General features: G+C 43.6%; 1 protein-coding gene across 4 annotated transcripts in view; it reads left to right on the forward strand.

Moving 5' to 3' along the window:
- The first annotated feature begins 13,507 nt into the window (after positions 1-13,507).
- ASAP2 (ArfGAP with SH3 domain, ankyrin repeat and PH domain 2) overlaps positions 13,508-24,143 on the forward strand; it is a 100,234-nt gene continuing 89,598 nt past the window's right edge. Inside the window, exon 1 of one of the 4 annotated variants that reach the window (XM_083607189.1) lies at positions 13,508-14,183. In XM_083607189.1, the coding sequence (XP_083463315.1) occupies positions 14,058-14,183 (126 nt within the window). In that variant the 5' untranslated portion in view covers positions 13,508-14,057. The remainder of the gene's footprint in view (positions 14,184-24,143) is intronic. The other 3 variants (XM_083607192.1, XM_083607190.1, XM_083607193.1) reach the window with 3 other exon arrangements.

Consider the following 24,143-nt stretch of genomic DNA (forward strand, 5'->3'; position numbering starts at 1 on the left):
TGTTGACTCCCTCCAGGCAGACGGAAGGTATAAATGGGTGAATAAACCCTATTTCTTAATGCACGACAGTCCCCACCGTGTCTTCAGTTCTCCAAAGAGACACAGACCCTGTGTGTGTGCCTCTGGCCCCATGTGCTCTTGCCACTGCTTGGCAGAGAGAGGGACAGGCACCGGGCTTTTGCAACAATATGGACAGGGCCATGCATCTAGAACAGGCTTCCTCAAACTTCGCCCTCCAGATGTTTTTGGCTTACAACTCCCATGATCCCTAGCTAGCAGGACCAGTGGTAAGGGATGATGGGAACTGTAGTCTCAAAGCATCTGGAGGGCCGAGTTTGAGGAAGCCTGATCTAGATGCACAGCTGGATGCACATCCTTACCATAGAGCTGTATCCAGACTTAATCATGCTTAGAGATGCAATGTCTAACTTAAAGTCCCATTGATTTCATACCCTCCAACATTTCTCCAGTGAAAATAGGGACGTCCCATTCCATAATGATCATTTTACTATTTATTGCCGACACATCTTGCTGGGTTGCCCCAGCCACTCTGGGCAGCTTCCAACATATATAAAACATAATAATACCTTAAACATTAAAAAAACTTCCCTATACTTCAGATGGTTCGGGGGTTGGATAACTCCATACTCTCCAACATTTATCCAATGAAAATAGAGACAACCTAAGGAAAAGTGGGACATTCGGGGATTGAATCAGAAATGGGGATGGCTTCCCTAAATCAGGGATGGAAAATAGGGACACTTGGAGGGTTTGTGATTTCAGTGAGTCTACTCTGAGCATAAGGCTGGTTACAGCCAAATAGGGGTTAGTATGTAAGAAATTTTAATAACAATTATAGCTGTGTCTCGTTATTATTCCCCGCCACACACACACACCATCCCTTAATCCTCAAAGAATTTGAGCTCCAGATTCAAAAGATATAGTTGCAGATATAGCTTATCCTTGCTTCAAGCCCAGTCATGTAAGCTCTAATACATCTGCTGTTGCATAATATTAAAAACACAAAGAAAGAAAATATCCAGAGAACGTATAAGGTAAAGGTTTTCCTTTGGGATGTGCTTGAGCCAGTCACCGTCTTGCTCTAACTTGCTCCCTTTCAAAACATTTAACCTATTAACTCCCTGGAATTCGGATGGGCGTTCTAAAGGTTTTATATATACAATGTGTAAACCACTTTGGGCATGCAAAGCATGTTGTAGAATCTCCACTTTGGTTTTACAATTTATCGGTAACTATATATAGAGGGGGGGGGAGGGAGAGAGAGTAGTGATGTATGGAAGTGAGAGCTGGACCATAAAGAAGGCTGACCGCCTAAGAATTGATGCTTTTGAATTATGATGCTGGAGGAGACTCTTGAGAGTCCCATGGACTGCAAGAAGATCAAACTTAAATCCATTCTGAAGGAAATCAGCCCTGAGTGCTCACTGGAAAGACAGATCCTGAAGCTGAGGCTCCAATACTTTGGCCACCTCATGAGAAGAGAAGACTCCCTGGAGAAGACCCTGATGTTGGGAAAGATGGAGGGCACAAGGAGAAGGGGACGACAGAGGACGAGATGATTGGACAGTGTTCTTGAAGCTACTAACATGAGTTTGACCAAACCGTAGGAGGCAGTGGAAGACAGGAGTGCCTGGCGTGCTCTGGTCCATGGGGTCACGAACGGTCAGACACGATTGAATGACTAAACGACTAAAATACGCGCACACACACGCAGGGTTAATCTTCAACAAACCTCCTTTTCTCCTCAATGAGAGCAACTGTATATAGGAACCTGATGCAGAGGCATGGTAGAATGAAGCGTTAGATGACGGGTAGGGAAAACCTATGACTTTCCATATGTTTCTAGACTAATAATAATAATAATAATAATAATAATTTATTTATACCCCGCCCATCTGGCTGGGTTTCCCCAGCCACTCTGGGCAGCTTCCAACAGAATATTAAAAATACGATAAAACATCAAACATTAAAAACTTCCCTAAACTACAACTCCTATCATCTCATTGGTCATTACTGGCTAGGGCTGATGGGAGTCCAACATAGATAACATCACATGTTCCAGCAGTTCGCCTTCACTTTTTTCTTATTGGTGTAGTCTCATTGGGGGCATTTTTTTGTGCAAGAACATCCAACCAGTTTTAGCTGAACAACCTGAATTTGCTGCTGTGTGATTGAATCCCACCCACCAAAACAGCAACAGTCTGGTTCACCTAGCTCAGCATTGCCCATGCTGACTAGTTGCGTCTCTCCAGACAGGGATCTTTTCCAGCCCTGCCTGCAGATGCCAGCGATTGAACCTTCTGAATGCAAGGCATATTCTCCACCACTGGCCTACATACAGACATCCACTTGCATTATTAATTGCTACTACCACTGTTAAAGAAGCAGACAGGGGAAACAATGGCGCTGTGGAATTTCGCGCAGCTAGCCAGAGAACGATGCCAGCCACTCAGTTCCTTCCTGCAAGGGGTAAAGGATGAAAACGGGGACCTCCTTTCTTGCAACCCCGAAGCAGCAGTGTATGCCCTCCGTTCCTCTCGCACAGCAGCGAGAAATGTAATTTTGGCTTGGAAATGGCATTTGCTCATTTGTCTCCAGGAATCCACAAGTTTGGCAACTGGCTCAGCTCAGTTCCTTAGTAACATGCGAACATGGTCCGCGTACACAATAGAGCAGTGGTCCTCAAAGGGTGAGAGAGGATGGCAAGTTATGGTGTGACAATTCAAGGGCTAGCTATATTGTGTCTGGGGAATAATTCATGTTTTGTATGCAGCTGCATTGCTTTATAGTTTCTGGATGTCCCCTGATCGCATTGTAAAGTAGCTATGTTCTATGTTATAAGTCAAGCACTGCTGGGAGTTGTTGTCCCCCCCCCCCCAATGTATTTCTTATCAATTAAAAACAAAATCATCCCAGAGAAAAAGCTTGAGAACCACTGCACTAGTGGCTTAAAGCACAGTGAGGTCCTTTCAAGTCACATTTGCACATCACTGTACACACCAGATGTCTTCATCAGATGCACATTGCCTGTTTGGTTTCCCTGCTCCTTCAAGCCCCTCAACCCTGAAATCCTATTCTTTAAACCAGGCATAGGCAAACTCCAGCCCTCCAGATGTTTTGGGACTACAACTCCCATCATCCCTGACCACTAGTCCTGTAAGCTAGGGATGATGGGAATTGTAGTCCCAAAACATCTGGAGGGCCGGAATTTGCCTATGCCTGCTTTAAACTGTCACCTACGTGTGTGCAATAGCTGTTTCCAATGTACACACCTCAGCTTCACTGCAAAGCGAATGTGGCTTACATTTTACCTCTCAGGCTGAAGCTCATTTGAGGGGATATGCACCAAACAGCAATGCTGTGTGCACACAGTGCTGGACGTAAGATCCAATAATCAACATTTGCAGCTCCTGATAACGTAAGGAACTGTTCGTGGTGTCAGTAGACAGCAGAGACGGGTTACTCACCAGAGCTAGCGGGCTGTTGTGTCTTATGATAGTCATGCAGTTAGGTCATAGAAAAGGGATATGCAGTCATGACATGTGCTCAGGGTTACTTTTGTTCAGAAACTTTTTGATCACTTCTTTAAATCTCATTTGCAGGACCGCATCTAAGTCTAATCCATTTTGCCAAGTGTTTCAGCATCACTGCTAATTAGCCCCAGAGCTGCCACAATCTATTGCAGGAGTTCCTGTTTTTATTACTGCTTTCCGGTGGCCTATTTGATGTGTGTGTGTGTGTGTGTGTGTGTGTTTTGTTGCTTTTTGTTGTTGTTTAGTTGTCTCCTTAGAATCCAGCTGCCTCCCCGCTCTTCAAATTGCATATGGCACATTTCCAAGCTGCTTGAGAGAGAGTTTGTTTTCGTAATCTGGAATATCCAGGGTTGAGAACAAAGGTTGAATGAACCATTTAAATATACCTTCCTGAAGAAACCAGAGGCCTTTCTCCTGGGCATAGTCGGCCAATTGGTGCCAAAGAAGGACAGAACTTACTTTATGTACGCAACAACAGCAGCAAGAATACTGATTGCAAAGTATTGGAAGACACAAGATTTACCCATCCTGGAAGAGTGGCAGATGAAGGTGATGGACAATATGGAACTGGCGGAAATGACTGGCAGAATCCGAGACCAGGGAGAAGAGTTGGTGGAAGAAGATTGGAAGAAATTTAAAGACTATCTACAGAAATATTGTAAAATTAATGAATGTTAAAATGATGATTGGATTGAATAGGAGATATTAGCAACAAAGTTAATAAGAATATGCAAAAATGAATTGATAATGGATGAAAATATAGAGTTATAATATGTTAAGATATAGAGTTAAGATAAATGAAAGAGGGTAAGGATTTGCTGATTTGATTATCTAAATGGGAATACAAAAAGGGGAGGTGTGAGGGGGTCAAGGAAACAAGTTAATGAGCATAAAGTTATAAAAAATGGATTTGTTTTTAATTCTCTTTTACCTATTCGTTTTTTGTATATTGTATTTTTATTTGTATTTTTTCTTTTTTATGTATTTTTTTTAGGTTTTCTTTTTTTTATTTTGTTCTTTTCATATGTTCTTCTTTGTATTTTGTAAACTGATGTTTTTGTAAAATTCCAATAAATATTATATGAAAAAAAAAAACAAAGGTTGAATGAACCAAGAGCCCAGAGTTGCAGGGGAGGGGCATTGATCAACCTTCCTGCCCACTCTCCCAACTCAAGCGTGTTGCCTGGGTGTTCTCCATAGATCCCCAAAGAGCTTGCAGTGAATTGTGAACTCTATCCAACTTGGCGTACTGAACATCACACCAAGCCAATGAAATACATTACATATAATAACTGGAGCTGTAATAAGAGCAAAAACAAAAAGCCCAAACAGAAGAAATGGCTAGCAAGCAGGTTTGTCCCGAGACATTTGACTTGTACCCTCCAACATTTCTCCGATGAAAATAGGGATGTCCTATTCTATTATTATTATTATTATTATTATTATTATTATTATTATTATTACACCCTGCCCATCTGACTGGTTTGACCCAGCCACTCTGGGTGGCTTCCAATATATATAAAAACATAGGTAAAGGTAAAGGGACCCCTGACCATTAGGTCCAGTCGTGACCGACTCTGGGGTTGCAGCGCTCATCTCGCTTTACTGGCCAAGGGAGCCGGCGTACAGCTTCCGGGTCATGTGGCCAGCATGACTAAGCCGCACTGGTGAACCAGAGCTGCGCACGGAAACCCTGTTTACCTTCCCGCCGGAGCGGTACCTATTTATCTACTAGCACTTTGACGTGCTTTCAAAGGCAGAAGCAGGGACCGAGCAATGGGAGCTCACCCCGTCACGGGGATTTGAACCGCTGACCTTCTGATCGGCAAGTCCTAGGCTCTGTGGTTTAACCCACAGCACCACCCGTGTCCCTTACTTATAAAAACCCGTGTCCCTTACTTATAAAAACATAATAAATCATTAAACATTAAAAAACTTCCATATAGAGGGCTGTCTTCCAGTGTCCCCTGAAGGTTGTATTGTTACTTATCTCCTTGGTGGGGGGTGGGGGTGGTCACATAACCCCATACCCTCCAACATTTCTCTTCTCAGGAGCCAGCATGGTGTAGTGGTTAAGAGTGGTGGACTTGTAATCTGGTGAACCGGGTTTGCTTCCCTGCTCCTCCACATGCAGCGGCTGGGTGACCTTGGGCTAGTCACACTTCTCTGAAGTCTCTCAGCCTCACTCACCTCACAGAGTCTTTGTTGTGGGGGAGGAAGGGAAAGGAGATTGTTAGCTGCTTTGAGACTCCTTAGGGCAGTGATAAAGCGGGATATCAAATCCAAACTCTTCCTCTTCTTCTTCTTGACAAAAATAGGGATGTCCCAAGGAAAAGCGGAACATTCTGGGATCAGCTCAGAAACCAGGATGGCTTCTGTAAATCTGGGACTGTCGCTGGAGAATAGGGACACTCGGAAGGTCTGTTGACTGCCTTAGATAGTCAAGACCCCAGCTGTGTTGACTGCCTTAGATAGTCAAGACCCCAGCTATCTTGACTTCTGTCTCCCTTCCAACTCTAAAATTCTACGTTTCTATGAAAGCACTGCACAAGCTAGGGACACAGTTCAGTAGTAAACTTCTGCTTTGTATGGAGATGGTCCCAAGGATCTGTCCTCAGCATCTTCAGGTAAAGCTGGGAAGGTTCGCTATGTAAAGCAATGCCAGGCAGCATAGACAATACTGAATGATGTTGACCTATGGTCTGATCTGGTGTAAAGTAGCTTCCCCTGTTCCGTGATCAGCGAGGGAATGTGCATGAAAAGCAAGAGCTGCTTAAGCAACAGGGTGAATCTCCATTTGCAAACTAGCAAAATACAAAGGGTAATTTGAAAAGCGAACCTATGCCTTGATTCCTTTGCAGAAAAACATATGTGCAGATTTAGAGCCGAGCACACCAGCAGGGGAAGCGTGGTGATCAAACTGTGAAATCTCCCTGTAAAATAACGATGAACCAAAATAATATACACAACTGCTAGTGTAAAAAATATATATGATTTAGCATAATTAATGGAAATGCTGCCTGACCTGAATTATACCAGGCATGCTATATTAATCTCTGAGTTTAACATTTACTAATCGGCATTTCATGCCACGTAATAATTAGCTGTGAAAGAGGCCAACCCTATTTGCATGAGCAAAACATTATCTCTCTCAAAAATGCTGAAGGCAATCAATGAGGCTAATGAGATTTTATGAGAACCACCTGCTGGTTGCATTCCCTTGGATCAAATGGCTTTGATGGAGGTAGGAAGAACCTTTAATTAGGTGCAGAACAATATTCCCATAAATACCCAAATGGGAGAGACAGTTCAGGTTGCTAACTTGAAATAAAACACAGATAAGTAGTAGTCGTGTCTGAAAGCATTAGGACGCAGAAAGAAATAAAATATCCCATGATCCAATAGAGCAAGAATGGGGAAATTTTGGCCTGCAGGTCAATATTTGGCCTGCAGAAGTTAATATTTGGTCCATGAGGCTGTTTTCCTAAAATCACACCTGCCCATCCCACACTTGCTATCATGGGTAACATCAGGTATGATGAGGCAGACGCCCATCATCTGTAGCTACCAGGATTCAGGGATGATGGGAATTTACTCCAAAAAACCTCCAGCTAGAAACCCAAGTTTGGGAAAACCCAAGTTTGGTTTCGGAGGGGCCACAGGTGCCCCACCCCTGCAAAATAATAATATAATAATAACAATTTATTATTTACACCCCGCCCATCTGGCTGGGTTTCCCCAGCCACTCTGGGCGGCTTCCAACAGAATATTAAAATACAATAACCTATTAAACATTAAAAGCTTCCGTAAACAGGGCTGCCTTCAGATGCCTTCTAAAAATCTGGTAGTTGTTTTTATCTTTGACATCTGGTGGGAGGGCGTTCCACAGGGCGGGTGCCACTACCGAGAAGGCCCTCTGCCTGGTTCCCTGTAACTTGGCTTCTCACAGCGAGGGAACCGCTAGAAGGCCCTCGGCGCTGGACCTCAGTGTCCGGGCACAATGATGGGGGTGGAGACACTCCTTCAGGTATACTGGACCGAGGCCGTTTAGGGCTTTAAAGGTCAGCACCAACACTTTGAATTGTGCTCGGAAACGTACTGGGAGCCAGTGTAGGTCTTTCAAGACCAGTGTTATATGGTCTCGGCAGCTGCTCCCAGTCACCAGTCTAGCTGCCGCATTCTGGATTAGTTGTAGTTTCCGGGTCACCTTCAAAGGGTCACCTTCACCTTCCGGGTCACCTTCACCACATAGAGTGCATTGCAGTAGTCCAAGCGAGAGATAACTAGAGCATGCACCACTCTGGCGAGACAGTCTGTTAGTCAACACTTTAAAAAGAATTGCTGCACTATTCAGGGTCTCATTCAAGCATTCATATATTCCTACCGCTCAAGCAGACTGTTTCACCACACTCCATGGCTGGGCTCCACAGTGCTGCACCCACTTGGCCTGCCCTCATTATCTAAAATCAGAGCTGATTTTAGTCGTGTTTGACTCTTCGTGATCCCCTGGACCAGAGCATGCCAGGCACTCCTGTCTTCCACTGCCTCCCGCAGTTTGGTCAAACTCATGCTGGTAGCTTTGAGAACACTGTCCAATCATCTCCTCCTCTGTCGTCCCCTTCTCCTTGTGCCCTCCGTCTTTCCCAACATCAGGGTCTTTTCCAGGGAGTCTTCTCTTCTCATGAGGTGGCCAAAGTACTGGAGCCTCAGCTTCAGGATCTGTCCTTCTAGTGAGCACTCAGGGCTGATTTCCTTAAGAATGGATACGTTTGATCTTCTTGCAGTCCATGGGACTCTCAAGAGTCTCCTCCAGCACCATAATTCAAAAGCATCAATTCTTCGGCGATCAACCTTCTTTATGGTCCAGCTCTCACTTCCATACATCACTACATAGGTGAACACTTTTTAAAGCCCACTTTTCTAGTAGAAAAGCTCTATACGTGCCCCCAAAGAAAGGGACCTTGACTTGTATCCAGCTAACTTTTATTAAGAGTAGATCCATTCAGATTAATGAACCTAAGTTACCCTTGTTTATTAATTTCAGTGGGTGTGCTTTGACTAGCATTGGACGCAGCCTCTTTCGCCGCTTGATTATTTTTCAGGGTATGGCAGTTTTGAACACAGCTTATCCCTTGCTGCAAGTCACAGGTGGATCTGTTGCCACATGAGGAGAGGGTGACATTTTTAGTTAAGACACACCTGAAACCACAGAGAGTCACTACCACTTCAGGCAGAGCATGGGCAGTGCTTGGATTTAACTAATTCTGATAACCAGTTCGCTTAATTAATTAAAAACACCTTTGAATTACACCTGAAAGCAGTTCCTATAATTTCCAGATGAACCAATCTAAGTTCCTTTTGCATTGGAAGTCTAGGCAATTTTTAATCACTTTACTTTTAATTCAACCATTTTTCATTGCACTTAACTCTGTGTTTGATTGTGGCCATTGTATTTACCTATCTGAAAAGTGATGCAGCTGTTTAAGTTTAAATATCATAACCAGGGGTCGGCAAGGCTTATCGGGCATGGGCCGGATCATTCCCGTGGAGATCCTCCGTGGGCCAGACCGGCGCAGCGCGACACCAAAAATCATGTCTGTGCATGTCTGTGGCACCAGAAATCGCTTCTGCACATGCCCAGAAGCCAAAAATCATGCTTGTGCAGAAGCGATTTTTGGCGTCTGGGCATGCGCAGAAGTGATTTTCGGCGCCGCAGAAGATAGTCCCCGTGCCGCACTGCGCTGGTTTAGTGGGCGCCTTGGTTCGGGGGTGACTCATGGGCTGGTTAAGCAACCCTCATGGGCCGTTTCTGGCCCATGGGCCCTAGGTTGCCGACCTCTGATTGTTTGGGGAAACAAAACGAAACAAAAAACCCTGCAGATTATATTGTGTGTGTGTTTTGATGTCTTTACAGGCTGCATAAACACAAACACATTTGTCGCACAAAAATGTAGTTTTTCCTCAATTTGGAATCATTAAGGCTCGTCCTCAACACCCTGCTTTCAATTTAGATTTATTCTAGATCTTGCTGTTTACAATGGTGAGCGCGGTTACTTGATACACATTTGAAACATATAAAATGTTCTGTGTGTACGCAGCCTTAGTGTGTATACACACACACACACACACACACACACACACTCTGAGAGAGTGTGTGTGTGTGTGTGTGTGTGTGTGTGTGTGTGTGTGTATACTGTATACTTATATATATGTTATACTTTTTGACAGAGCAGTTTGTAGAATTCTGTACCCTCTGGACTAGGGTTGACATATTTCAAAAAGTAAAAACCAGGACACCCCGAAAGTTGTTGAGCTTTTTACAAAGACCCACAATTGTAGGCAGCGGGGATAGTTACTGGAGAAGGGAAGAAAACATCTTGCACACATTTAGAGCCACCCTTTTGTTTATTATGACTTCCATTTTTCCATGGCTGAGGCCTAGCAATAAAAAAAGTGTTAACTACCTCTGTTGGGCAGACTCCAACTTTAAAAATGTACATTTGTTTCCTTGAACCGAAGCAGTGCATTCCTTTCTGTACTGTGCCTCCGCTAGTGGTTTTCAAGTAAATCTTCCTGTACACAGGTGAGCTACCTGCATTGATATTTACAGGGGAAGTAGGGAAAAGCCAGCTGTAAAGAGGCCTTTGCCAATGCCCAGTGAAAAATGGCTTTAAAACTTTAATGTATTACCGCCAAGGAGGTCAAGGCAATGCGCGTGGCTCCACTCACACCACATTTTATCCTCACAGCAACTCTGTGAGGCAGGATGCTGAGAGAGTGACTTGTCTAAGGTTACCCTGGGAACTTCGTAGCTATGTCGGGTGACGTGAACCTTGGTCTCCCCTTCCTGGTCAAATACTTTTAACAACTATACTGCACTATCCTCCTTTCCTTCACTGGAGTTTTTGTTTTTTGACAGGCAGTATGTCTTGTTTGTGACAGGCAGTATGCTGTCCATCCTCTCGTCCAGGTGCACTACTTATTTTCAGGGCTGAATCCAGGCTATGGGGGCAGACAGACTTATTAACTGGCCCATTCATTGTGGCCAGTGGGAGTTCCTTCCTTGTGGTATGATTTCATGCTGCTTCTGAGTATGACTAAGGAAATTGCAAGCCTGGACAATTTCTGTAGGTTCCCCCCAATCACTTATGTGATCAGCAATGGGTGGGGAAAAAAATCCCAAACCCTACATGATTTGATGCCAGTTAATACTATATTGTAGGGACGCGGGTGGCGCTGTGGGTTAAACCACAGAGCCTAGGGCTTGCAGATCAGAAGGTCGGCAGTTTGAATCCCCGGGACGGGGTGAGCTCCGGTTTCTCGGTCCCTGCTCCTGCCAACCTAGCAGTTCGAAAGCACCTCGAAGTGCAAGTAGATAAATAGGTACCGCTCCAGCGGGAAGGTAAACGGCATTTCCGTGTGCCGCTCTGGTTCGCCAGAAGCAGCTTAGTCATGCTGGCCACATGACCCAGAAGCTGTACGCCGGCTCCCTCGGCCAATAAAGTGAGATGAGCGCTGCAACCCCAGAGTCGGTCACGACTGGACCTAATGGTCAGGGGTCCCTTGACCTTTAATACTATTGTGGTGAGCAACATTATGATAGAAGATTGGGAAAAGTTATGGAAAACTAGTTTAAAATTTACAGATTGTTCCCTGTTGAAGGAGAATTATATGAAGATGATGTATAGATGGTATTTAACACCAGTGCAGTCAGGGAAAATGTACAAAACTAGTTCGAATATATGTTGGAAGTGTAAGGAAAAGGAGGGGACATTTTATCATATGTGGTGGGATTGTAATGTAATCAAAAAAATTTGGGAAATGATATACAATGAATTGAAGAAAATGTTCCATCTAACATTTGTAAAAAAACCTGAAGCATTTTGGTTAGGGACTGTAGGAAAAAAATTGCCAAAAAAGCTGAAAATTATCTTCATGTATGTGACAACAGCTGCAAGAGTTTTAATAGCACAAGGCTGGAAGAACGAAGATATTCCAACTAAAGAATTATGACAAGAGAAATTGATGGATTATGCAGAACTGGCAAAATTGACACATAAGCTACGGGACAAGGACAACTGTTACTTTAAAGATGAATGGGAACCCTTTACAAAGTACTTGATGTTGCAACAAAGTGAATTGGACTCCTTGGCAGGTTTTGAATAAACACTCACAAACTCTTTATTGACAATAATCAGTTAGACAATTTAAGGATTTATACAATTTTGTAACATGCAGAGAACAGTATTCACAGAGAAACCAAAGATTGGAACTGAGGGGAGTTGCCGGGGGTTGGAGTCCTTTATGGGAGGGTGGGGGGAGGGAGGAAAATGGGGAAAATTAAGGATGTGATATTTTTGGATAATATGTTTTGTTTAAATTTCTAATAATTAAAAAAAAATACTATTGTGGTGGGGTTGCATCATCAAGGAAGCAGCTCTCATGTTAGATGCATGTGCACATGTACCTCAATGCAGCTCAGCCTTTAGCTATGCCTATGTGATCCCATACTGGGCACACGTTTTCCCTATAAACTGGACCATATATCAAGGTTATCTTGGGAGGCTCTTCTCCAGGTGTTCCTGCCAACTGATGTAAGGCAGGTGGTGGCTGGAGAGTCTTTTCGGTGGTGGCACCCCACTTATTGAATTACCTCTCCACGGTAGCCCTCACATGGCACCAACATTGTTTACCGTTTGGTGCGGGGCAAAGTCGTTTTTTCTTTCCTCACTTTGTTTTCTTTAGCATGATGTACGGTAATTTCTTATATTTATGTATTTTAATCTTGCTTATCTAAGCTGTTCTGGAAGCTCTGAGTGCATATCCATTAAATAAGAAAGTAGAGTGGACTCAAGGGAAGACTCATAGAAGGGCATCATCTAGTCCAACCCCCTGCAATGAAGGAATATTTTGCCTAACGTGGGGTTTGAACCCACAACCTTTCGATTAAGAGTCTCCTGCTCTACAGACTGAACCAAGATTTGGAGAAGCTGCTTTGCATGCAAAAAATCCCAGATTCAATTCCTGGTGTTTCCAGGCAGGGCTGCAAAAGACCCTCTTCTGAAACTCTGGAGATCTGATGCCTGTCAGTGTAAACAATACGGGGCTAGATGGACTAACGCAGTATGGCAGCTTTCAGTCTATTGAATACACACCTGCTATTTATTTCCCCCTCACACTCGGGGAGATACCTTCTGGGGATTGGTCTCCCAATATATTTTGAGTATACTTAGATCAGTAATCTTTGACTTTCTCAAAACTACTTCCAAGGATTGACACCTTAATGAGAACTCAAGGTGAATTACGTTGCCAGGACACTGAAGTACATGGTGCATACAGCGAGAAACAAATATTTGCCACGTAAAATATGTGTGATTCATAACTTGACGACTGTGTGAACTTGCATGTGTGAATAAGCCAACCCAAATATAAGCGAGTTTCCTCGCATGACCTCAAAGCCAATTCTTTCTTTCTCTTTCTTTCTTTCTCTCTCATTCACACCTTCATCCAGCCTTGGGTTTCTTCAGGTTCCCAAGAGCACTGCATTAAGAAGAGCCGGGTGTTAACTCAAACGTTACAACCTCCAGGCAAGCCACAGTAGATGTGGTAACATCCACACGTTCACGTTGCTTGCTTGATTTCAAAGGGTTACCGATTAGCGAATAGGTGAAGCGACTCCACTGAGAAACATTTCAGCGGGAGCTCTTTGGAAGAATGAGCGGATGCGAAGATGGCAAGATGGATGTGAATGAAAACGCTGCGTAAAAGCAGCTCTGCGGGCGAGGGGGGGGGGAGAAGAGATGTGGGAGAGTCTTTTCTTGTCATGTACATGAAAAAGAGTGTGTGTGTGTTTATACACACACTATTATCCCCCTCCCTGTACGTGACCACGGAGAGGTGAGCGCCTGCCTTCCTCCTCCGCGGTCAGGGAGGTGTTTCTCCTTCGGCATTAGGAGGGGCGTGTGCGGCGGCTCTGGATTCTCCCTCCGCGCGCGCGTTACAGTGGGAGGAGTGTGTGTCTAGTCTGCGCCCCCCATCTCCGCCCTCCTTGTGCGTGATTAGCAGGGGAGGGCTTGTATGTCTGCTTCTCCCCCTTCCTGGAGGTGAGGGGGTGGGAAACACACACACACACACACACACACACACACACAATAAAAAAAAACTAGGGCATTTCCTCGCGTGCGTCTGGGCGCGCGCGCGGGTGTGTGTCTGTGCGCGCTTGCCTCTCTCACAATAATCGCCTCCCACCCGCCCACTGACGCTTCGCTTCTTGCAAAGGAGATCGCGCCGCAGCCGGTTGCCGAGCGATGTGAGGCGGGGAGGCTCCAGCTTCGCCTGCCTTTGCCTTTGCCTTGCCTCTCTGCCTCTCTCCTCCTTCCAGCGCTTTCCCCCACCCCGTTCCCTCCTCTTGCAGGAGCCTCCTGCCCGCCCGCCCGCCCGCCCCGCCGCTCTCCTCCTCTCTCTCTTTCCCTGCCTTCCTTCCCTCCCTCCCTTTTCCCCGCCATGCCGGACCAGATCTCCGTGTCGGAATTCGTGTCCGAGACCAATGAGGATTACAAGTCGCCCACCGCTTCCAACTTCACCACCCGGATGGTGCAGTGCCGGAACACCGTGGCCGCCATCGAGGAGGTGAGCGAGCGGGCGGCGGCGCCGAAAGGGGGCAGAGCCCAGACCAGCCCCTCCGCCTGGCCTGCGGGAAAGAGGAGGCGGCTCGACCGCCGCACCGAGCCCGCCCCAGCCCCCATAGCCCCCAGGCTCCGTGTGCCTCCCTAGCCCCCTGCGCGCCTGGCTATGGGGCTTCTCTGGGGAAGTGGGGAGGCTGCCAGAGGGAAGCATGGAGGAGCCGCCAGCCATGCCCAGGCTCGCTCTCCTCCCCTCTCCTCCGTCGCTCTTGCCGCCTTCTGGCACAAAGGGGGCTCCGTGCCCGACTCAGCACCCCTTTGGTGCCTTCCTTGAGAGGATTATGCCCCGCTTTTTTTGGGCGGCGGGGGGGGGGGAAGAAAGGCGACAATCACGGCAGCCCCTTCTTTTCTCCTGTTTCCCCTTTTGCCCGCCTTTCCCCCCCCACCTAAATCGTTTTTCATCAGAATACACCTCTAGCAACTCTTTGCTTTCGATATTGGGACTGATGGGTGGGGTATTATTATTATATTTTGTTTTTTGCCTTTCTGCCACAAAGGGCTTGAATCCCCTCAGCCCTCCCCGAGGAGGGGGCCCACCATATATCCACCTGTACTGTATTGGGCAAGGCTATCTTCAACCATTTCTCTCCCTCTCTAAACGAGCTGCACACTACAAATGAGCTTTCCTGACACAAAGATTTTGGAAACCTGCCCCCACCCTCCCGAAAGACTTCTTGATGGCATTTTCTAACCCGTCTCAGTGGGGAGAGGAACTCTCCAAATATATATATATATTTAACCATATATATATATAAATATTGTGTGTATGTGTGTATATATATATATATATATATATATATATATATGTGTGTGTGTGTATATGTGTGTGTGTGTGTGTGTGTATATATATATATATATATATATATATATATATATATATATATATATAGTGTGTGTGTATATATAACGTGTGTGCGCACACACATATGCAATCTTTGCTGTCTCCAATGTGGCTTACTCCGAAAGATGGGATTTGGGAGATGTGCAACCTGACCCTAAGCATATTTACTTAGAAATTATATTCCACTGTGTTCACTGGGTCTTGATCCCAAAGCTGTCTATCCTCCTATGCTTTACTTATTAAGATGTAAGTCCCGTTGGACCTAGTAGTGCTTACTGAGTAAAGAAAGATGCATAGGATCAGACCGTAAGCTTTACTCTGGATATTTTTTTCTCTCCCATCTGGGGCACTGAGGGGGTTAAATAAATGCTGCAGATCCACATAAGTAACGTCTATTTTTTAAAAAGTGTTCATCTTTTCTCCCCTTTCAAGGCCTATTATGTTGGAGACCCATGGAGTATTCCATCCCTCGTATTCCTTATAGGAATTAAAATGCCTATGTCACCAAAACAAAAGGGTTAGGTCTTTGACCACTACTAATACAAGATCATAAACTTGCTTTACTAAAGCCTCTGTCCCCTTGGGACTCCTCCTTTACTAACACCACAGCATTTCCTCCCTCTTCTCTTTATTAAGTTGTATCAGACCCTGGCACATGGGATTTAAAGCACTCTTCCCTTCACACAAAAGAAGTGAAAGGTGCACTTTCTCACTATGCACAGTACTGTTTAAAGGCAAAGGGATTTAGCACTGGATTAGCTTTTGTTTACCCCTGTGAAGAGTGTAGCCAGTTTGCTTTGGCGTAATGTTTTTTTTAAACATAAAATAAATAAATCATAGTTTTAGGCTTCTTTGTGTACCTTCATTGGGATTTACCCTACAGAAAAGAAAGAATGTCTGAGATGTGATCTGTCTAAATATTCAACATCTCTTGCAGAATCCTTCCCAAATAAAAACTGGACTATTTCTAGGATCAATACTATCCTGCTCTCCCTCCCTCACTGTCAGTGGCATGTAAACGAGTATCGAGGCACATCCAGATATGGTTTGAATATATCTCACTGACACATATAAACTCTGGAGTTACTTTGCATTTTTATTTGAATGACACAGCCTTTCTGGGCTGCTTCATAAAAGTGTTCATTTAACTTGTAAAAAGCAATGTGTCCAGTCTGTCTTTTTCACTACAGTGCTTTGTTATGGTAGACTCATAGGGTTCTGTATTCTTCTTCAAAAGATGGAAAAACTATTGAAATCAAGTTAGCTGGTCCAGATTGGAGGAAGTATTATTTTGCTGTTGCGAAGAAATCCCCTCCCTCTTACAAATTTGCTCTTAACCTTTATATTTTCAAAATATATGGTTTTTTGAATCTTGAAAAACACCAAGCAGTCCTTTGGGGCGGGGGAAGGTGTCACTTATTAAAACAATCTGGGATTTGAAAACTTTCTGAGAGTTTTTGAATTGCAATCCAAAGCACATGAGCTGAGAAGCAAGTCCCATTGAACACAGTGGGATTTGCTTCTGAGCAAACATGCATGGGGGCTCAGAAGCAAAAGCATAGGTTAATACAGTAGCAACATACAGCTTGCTAAGTACACAAGTTTCCCCCATTTCTTTTCACCAGGTTTACTGGCCTGCAGGTGAGTTACCATGTGATGGGGAAATGCCTTGGAAGGGCTAATGTGGCCTGCTGTCCGTGTATTGCCTAATCCCAGTCTAAAACAATGAAGAAATGATTCCGTTTCCAGGATTTTTCTCATAACTCTTGGATCACAGAGCTTGAAGGAATAAAAAATAATATTAATTCCATCCTCCTTTCTACCTTTAGACACAGTTCTGCAGACACTGGCCCTATAAATAACTCAAATGGTTAGCCAACACTTCCTGTGTCTTGGGGCTTTGTGAGAGTGACAGGTCTTCATTTTTACTTTAAAAAGACTTGTACTGCTTATGATTTTGAAGAACATATATGCCGCATTCATATATACCACATGAGATTAAACTCTCTTTCAGAGAGATGCTCTTGTCTATGGTACCACAATTAAGAAATGAAGTCCAGAATTGAAAATACTCCCAGAAACTATTAATTCCTATTCCAGGAACAGCAGCATCATTTGAGTTATAAAGCCTGGAATGACTTAAGAAGCAAAGAAAGAGTTCATTCAAATTGTCACTTTGTAGCTTAGAATCATGAGATTTCTTTTTTTAATCTCATGAGTCAGAAGTCAGAGCATCCTGATTTGTGAATGAGTGTCATTCACAGTTCTGGAGTGGTGATAAATTTGAGTTTTTGAGTGTGAAGGGATCTCTCTAAAAAACATGCCGAAAGCTTGTTTCCCTTATAAATGGGAAAACAGGCTGTTTAAACAAACAAATAAGCAAGTGATCCTAAAGCATGCTTGATTCTACACAATCTGTCTGACAGATGTTTGTTGCAGGTCACAAATTGAGTTGAAAGCTAGTTTCCAAAGCAGTGCAGTCAGTATGCCTTATCTCAGCTGTTCTCTGGGTTTTGAATGCTAAGATAGAAATTTCCAGTGGACAGTAGTATGAAATAGTTAATTGTCATGTATATCAAGACAATATCTTACATCATGCTGTGCAGTGGAGGAAAATGCTAATAAAACTAAACATTTACTGCCCTGTCAAGAACTGCTCACTACGGGTGAGTAGAATTACACGTAGCTGCATTAATTGAGGCTTGTGTTGGCAAAGTGTCTCTGCTCATCTACTAGCATTAATTTCTTCAGTAAAAGTTGGCAAAACATCAGCCGTTCTGAATTGGTCACACTGAGATTCTGAAATGGCTTAATTAAACTGAGTACATTTTATCCTAGAATCAAGTGCCTAAATAGCTGTGGCTTTCAAAGTGTAAATCTCTGCAGCCTTTTCTGCTGCAGCAATACAGGTCACACCCTTTACAGTATTAACGCCATTTAGCAGGTTTTTCAAGCCTGTAGAGATGATGCTATGATTAGAATTAGGCCATCCAATTTCTAATGGCAAAAAAAAGGGGGGGGGAGACAGTAGTTTGAAAGAACTTGCTCTCCTGGCCTGATCCTGCATAATGCTTCCCAAACATATTTCAGAAAGTGTATCTGTGCCTTGTATTGTTTATATACATGATATTAAAATGCCAGCAGGACTGCTTGTGCCAGGTAAAACAGTAACTAGGCTGGAAAGACTAAGCTACAGCAAATGATGAGTCACTGAAATACTGGAAACCTGTTTAGGTACTTTACCTGCCGTCTGAAGGTCTCTTTTTCCAAGTGGGGGATGGGGAAGGAGAATTCAGCCTGCAGGTTTTAGTGGATTTTTCTTGATTTCTTTTTTTTAAAAAAAGTATTGTTATTTTCTGTTGCAACAGTAAACCATAGCAGCTCCCAACAAACGTTGGCATGCTGATGATCTTGTCACATTACCCAATTTCCTCTTTGAGTTCACACTTCCATTGTGACACAGCAAAGCACTGATGAATCTACGTTTGTCCATTGTGTCCCATAGGTCGGAGGTAGGATCAGTGGATTTTTCTTAATAATGAAGAACCTCATGAAGGAGATTTAATCTCATTTTGGGACGAGTTTTGTATTTCTACAGATAGGTTTCATTTGTTGTGAGACATTAGTGTTGCATACAGTGTTAGGTTAGGAAGAAAAAAGGGAGAGTGGTGAGTGGGGTGGGGTTGGGTTGGGTGGTTATGCTTCTATTCTTCTACTTAGTGCAGACATGTCCAAAGTCTGCTTTGGGGGCCTAATCCGGCCCACTGGTCGGTTTAATCAGGTCCCTGTGTCAGTTTATTTCCTGGGGTAAAATCCTTAAAGAACCTCAACAACTTCAATCCTAAAAAAAAGGTTAACAACTCTGGTTGGCCCTTTTGGCCCTTCACTTCATCAAATCTGGCCCTCTTTGAAAAAAGTTTGGACACCACTTCCTTAGTGTATGTGTGGGGTTTTGTGTCATTGTCATTTGTATGTGTTCTTTTACTATTCACATGTTGTATTTCCTCGGTGGTGAGAGAGGTTGGGGGCGGCCTAGGGTGTGGTTGGTTGTCTTTGGTTGGCTGTAGTGAGATTTTGTGTGTGTGTGTGAGTGGGGTGTGTGTGTGTGTGTGTGTGTGTTTTGGATCAGGTTAGCCAGATTGATTTGTATGCTGTTGGTGGATTCTTTTTGTTGTCTTGTTGATCTATGTATGTGATAAAGCGGAACCATACTGGGGTGAAGGCGTCTTCTATTTGTCCCCGTGTCAGTTTCAGTTTATTGGTTAGTTTTTCTAACAAGGCTGTTTCCCATACAGTGGTACCTCGGGTTAAGTACTTAATTCGTTCCGGAGGTCCGTTCTTAACCTGAAACTGTTCTTAACCTGAAGCACCACTTTAGCTAATGGGGCCTCCTGCTGCTGCCGCGCCACTGGAGCACGATTTCTGTTCTCATTCTGAAGCAAAGTTCTTAACCCGAGGTACTATTTCTGGGTTAGCGGAGTCTGTAACCTGAAGCATATGTAACCTGAAGCGTATGTAACCCAAGGTACCACTGTACTGTTTGATACCATTAGTCCATGCTCACTGCTGACAGGTCTCTCTAGTGTCTGGCTATGATGCTTCTGGCTGCTGAGAGCAGGTGGGTTATGAACTCTCTATAATGTAAGTGGGCATTATTAGCTTGGAATATGTTTAGTAGGGCCAGTTCTGGGGTGACTTCTAATACTTGCTTAGTTATTTTGCATATATCTTGTATGATTGATGTCCAGAAGAGTTGGATTTTGGGATATTCCCACCACATGTGGAGGTATGTGCCTGTAGAGGTGCATCCTCTCCAGCATTTTGGTGAGGTTCCTGGGTGTATCAGCGCTAGTTTCCTTGATGTTAGGTACCATCTATAAGTGAGTTTCAGAGTGAGTTCTTTTCTTTTCCACTGATACTGACGTTTCCTTTTAAAAAGTTGTTGGAGTGATTGCCTGAGCTTCTCTTTCTATTGTGGTGCACTCACACAGAGAAGTCTTTAAACTAAAAGAAGTATTTTTGTGTGGCTTTTCTGTCTTACTAAAGCATTCAGGGAATCACTGCAAACCTATTGCAGCAGTAGACACTACTGTTAACATTACGACAGGGTGTCTGATAATAACTATTTTGCTCTTAATTGGTGTTTGCCTTTTCGTTGGGTGGAGTCAGATGTTTCCTTTTCATGTCATTGTAGGATGAGCACTTTTAGTTAATGTTCTAAATCTCTTTATTTGGTATTTTATTTTTTAATTGCACGTTGCTTTGTGTGTGTGTGTTTTTAGTAAGCAATAAATAAATAAATATAACAAATAATATTTTTTATTTCTGGGACTGTATTGAATTTCAGACACTGTTCCAGAGTATGCATCCTGAGTTACATAGGCATATACAAGATGTCTGGATCTGATAAATCAGAGCAAGGTTCTCCATATTGGGCACTCCCCAATGATTGACTTTATGTTCATATTATTGTGCACAGCAGAGTACAGGACAGATTGAGGTGTTCCACAGGACAGTTGCCTGCCGTTCAAGGAACAAGCTTAGTAAAAGAAACCCAGATAATTAAAGCAAACTTGTTTAACAGGGTGTAATTTGACCTGGAGGAAATTCCTTTCTGGTCCTAGATGTGGTAATCAGTTATCCCAATGAAAAAGAAAAACCTGTTGATCAAGTTTCCCAACGAAGGAGAAATTCTTAGCATTCTAGCCCTGGTCAATCCTGTCAGACATCCCAGTGCTCCATTTTTAGAAAGTGCATCTCTTGAAGCATGCATTGCGTGTAACGTGTGGGGTGCATGTAAATGTGGCATATCTGTAAAGTAGCTAGTTCAGTTTGCCAGAGTATTTCTCTTCTACCATGTGTACAAGGTAGGCACTTAGAAATCTAAATTCATTTATATTTCAACCCTTGACTTTTAAAGTAGCTAAATAGCTGTCTTGTTCTGCTGTCCAGAGGCATGTATGGAAAAAATTATGTAAGCTAGTTCTGGTCCTGAAACATGTCACAAAATCATTCTGAAAGGCAACCTCAGAGGGGGGACAATGGGGTGAGGTTAACAGATTAAATATCAGATTTAATCCGTTAACCTCGCCACTGATACCTAGTCCTTACAAACAAACTAGGAGCTGGAGGAGGCGGAATTTCCTTTTCATAGACATTTCTTCTTCGTAAAAGATCTCTCTGTAATTAAGATCTGAAGTTGTGAATGGGTTGCTATTTTGTCTCTCTTTTCTCCCCTCTCCGCGCTTGCATTTCCTGTTAATGTTTGGCCTAAATCCTAGATACATCTGCACAAGCTTTAAGTAAAACCACATTTTTATTATTATTAAACAGAACTATTATGTACAAAGAGCTATGAGGCATAACTAACTGTTGTGGCTAGTTTCAGTGCCAGTGATGGAGTTTTCTGAACTCTTGAAAACTTTGTTGTTGTTATTAAAACTTCATTTGTATTAAGCATTTTCTACAGAAGGATCCTGGTTCAATCCCTAGGTAGGACTGCGAATGCTCCCTGCCTGAAACCTTAGCAAGCCCCCATCGGTCAGTGTAGTTGTTGGACTACAACTCCCACCATCCCTGACTACTAGCCCTGCTAGCTAGGGATGATGGGATTTGTAGTCCAGCAACAGCTAGAGACACAAGTTTGAGAAACTGGACTGTAGGCAGGACTGACCTAGAGGGGCAAATGGATTGGACTCAGTTTAAGGCAACTAGCTTGCTATGTTCCTTACGAATTGCAAAAAAAGCAGTTTGCCTTCAAAAACAGAATGGCATCAATAACAAAGCAGTATCCTTTGCTAGAAAATAATGTAATTGCATGGTTTTATTCCTGCTTCCACTTAAGAGTCATGATCTCTTACGCGGTCTTCCTACATAGCTTCTGTGAAAATGATTATGATGTGGACCCACATGTTATCATAATGATTGGGAGGGGCTGCGGCTCAATGATAGATCAAAAGATCCCAGGTTCAGTTCTTGGGTTCTCTAGGTAGGATTGGGCATGCTGTCTGCCCCAAACCCTGGAGAGCTGCTGCTAGTCAGTGTAGGTAATACTAAACTGGATGGTCCAGAGCTTTGAACTGGCATAAGGCAGCGTCCAATGCATGCAGGTTGCTTTAGTTAGGAATTCTGATGGGTACAACAACAGTAATGTGAATAATCTTAGGTCAGTGTTTGTTTTTCTTAGTGGTGATGAATGTAGGGAGTGGACATGAACCAACAACCATACTTAGCACAGGACCTAAAAGCTGAAAGGACTGGACAAATTGGAAATTGAAGAAGCTGTGGCATTGTCTCCAAATAGTGCTAGCAGTGGAAGAAACGATAGAAGATGGAGCAGCTATTTTTCTTCTCTCGGCCCATCCCTATTTCTTGGTGGAACAATGGCAAAACTTAGCTGTTGGCCTACAAACGCCTTGCCTCACGACTCTTGAGGCTCATGGTTGCCACAGAAGAAAGTTGACTGTGTTCTGGCTTGTTTTAGCTTGTGCACTGTTGCTCAGTGGATTCAAATACTGGGGCCCGAGCATGAACAACTCTGAATGGGCATTAGTAGTGGTGTGCCACAATGCCAAATCCAGGGTATGTATGGCAGCTTATATTTATTAATTCACCATGAGCCATACCATTTCACCACAGATTCTGCTACAGTATTTTACATCAGAATTTGATATATGGCAAACGCCCTGCTTGCCACTTGTGAGGGTGATGCAGGTGAGCAAGCAACTCTCAGGTAAGAGAGTTCACACCCTGGGACAATTTGGTGTGAGCTTTGTGCATAGAATAGAGCAGCTGGAGGGTAGCACAGCGTAGGCCAGCCCTTTCCTCAAACTGGTGCACTGCAAATGTTTTGGACTACAACTTCCATGAGTGCAAGCATGGCTAATGGTCAGTGATGGTCCAACAACATCTGGAAGGTACCTGGTTTGGGAAGGCTAGCCTCAGCTTTCCTCATGTGTTGAAGTAGCCATAAAAAGAGGAGATGGTTTCTGTTTAGACTAGCAACAGTCAATGTGTCACAACTGAATGTAAAAATACATATTGCAAAAGTGCTTTAACATAAGAACATAAGAAGAGAGCCCTGGTGGATGAGGCCAAAGTCCCATTTAGTCTGCAACTCTCTTCCCACTGTGGCCAACCATATGGTGCAGGGATCTCACATTGCGTGTGCAAATGCTTCTAGTGGTTTATAGTTTGAAGAAATCAAGGAAATGGAGAGTTGTTGGACAAGCAAGCAATATGGTTAGATTAATTCTAGGAAGCAGCAGATAATTCAAGAGCAAAGGATCCAGGGAATAACTGAGATGTTGGAAATTTAGCAGTAGCAACAAGAGAACTGAGTTTTCAAAGGAATGGGGCTGGGCTGGGGAACTGGAAGAAGAACAGTTCAAGGGGAAATGACAGTAATTTCCCCCAAGTTTCCTTTTAAAGAATTGTGGTACCACTCCTTTTCACTTCTCTGGAGATTGGATGTATGTGCAAAGTGTTTGGATGGTACCTTTTGAGAACATCTTCTATCCAGAGATTAGTTACCGTAACTGTCAATAATTAAGTATTCACTGGCCTGTGTTTTAACAGTTTGTCTTGCTTAGGCTGCAATTCAACACGTTTGTCTGGGAACAAAGCAGACTTCACTTCTCTGCATAGGATTGGATTGTTAGAAGAATTTAATTCTATTCTGGTGCATACCTACTGCAGATCATTTGCAGTGGTTTTTCCTTTCAATTTTTGAGGGGTTACTTTAGCCATATGTGGGGTGCTTCTTAGGGACAGTTTTCACCTCAACGTTCAGGATGACTTGGGTTCCTGCTGATTCTGCAGAGATTCAAGCGTGTGTTTAGATTTGGTGCCTTGGAGGATAACGCAAAGAAATTAGTTCTGTGGTAGGGTTGGTATTTTCTTCTCAATCCTTTCTAATTAATTCTGCCTTTTGTAGTGCCGAGTGCAAGTTCAGCATAGGTGTGTAAAGGAGCAGTTTTCTGATGTCAGCTATATTACAGTTGCTTACCTCTGTTGCAAGTTCAGAAGTGTTAGGTAGATTACGTATGTGTAGTTGCATGGACTAAC

Source organism: Podarcis filfolensis (genome assembly GCF_964270895.1).
Source record: "Podarcis filfolensis genome assembly, chromosome: 3".
NCBI classification, from domain to species: Eukaryota; Metazoa; Chordata; class Lepidosauria; order Squamata; family Lacertidae; genus Podarcis; species Podarcis filfolensis.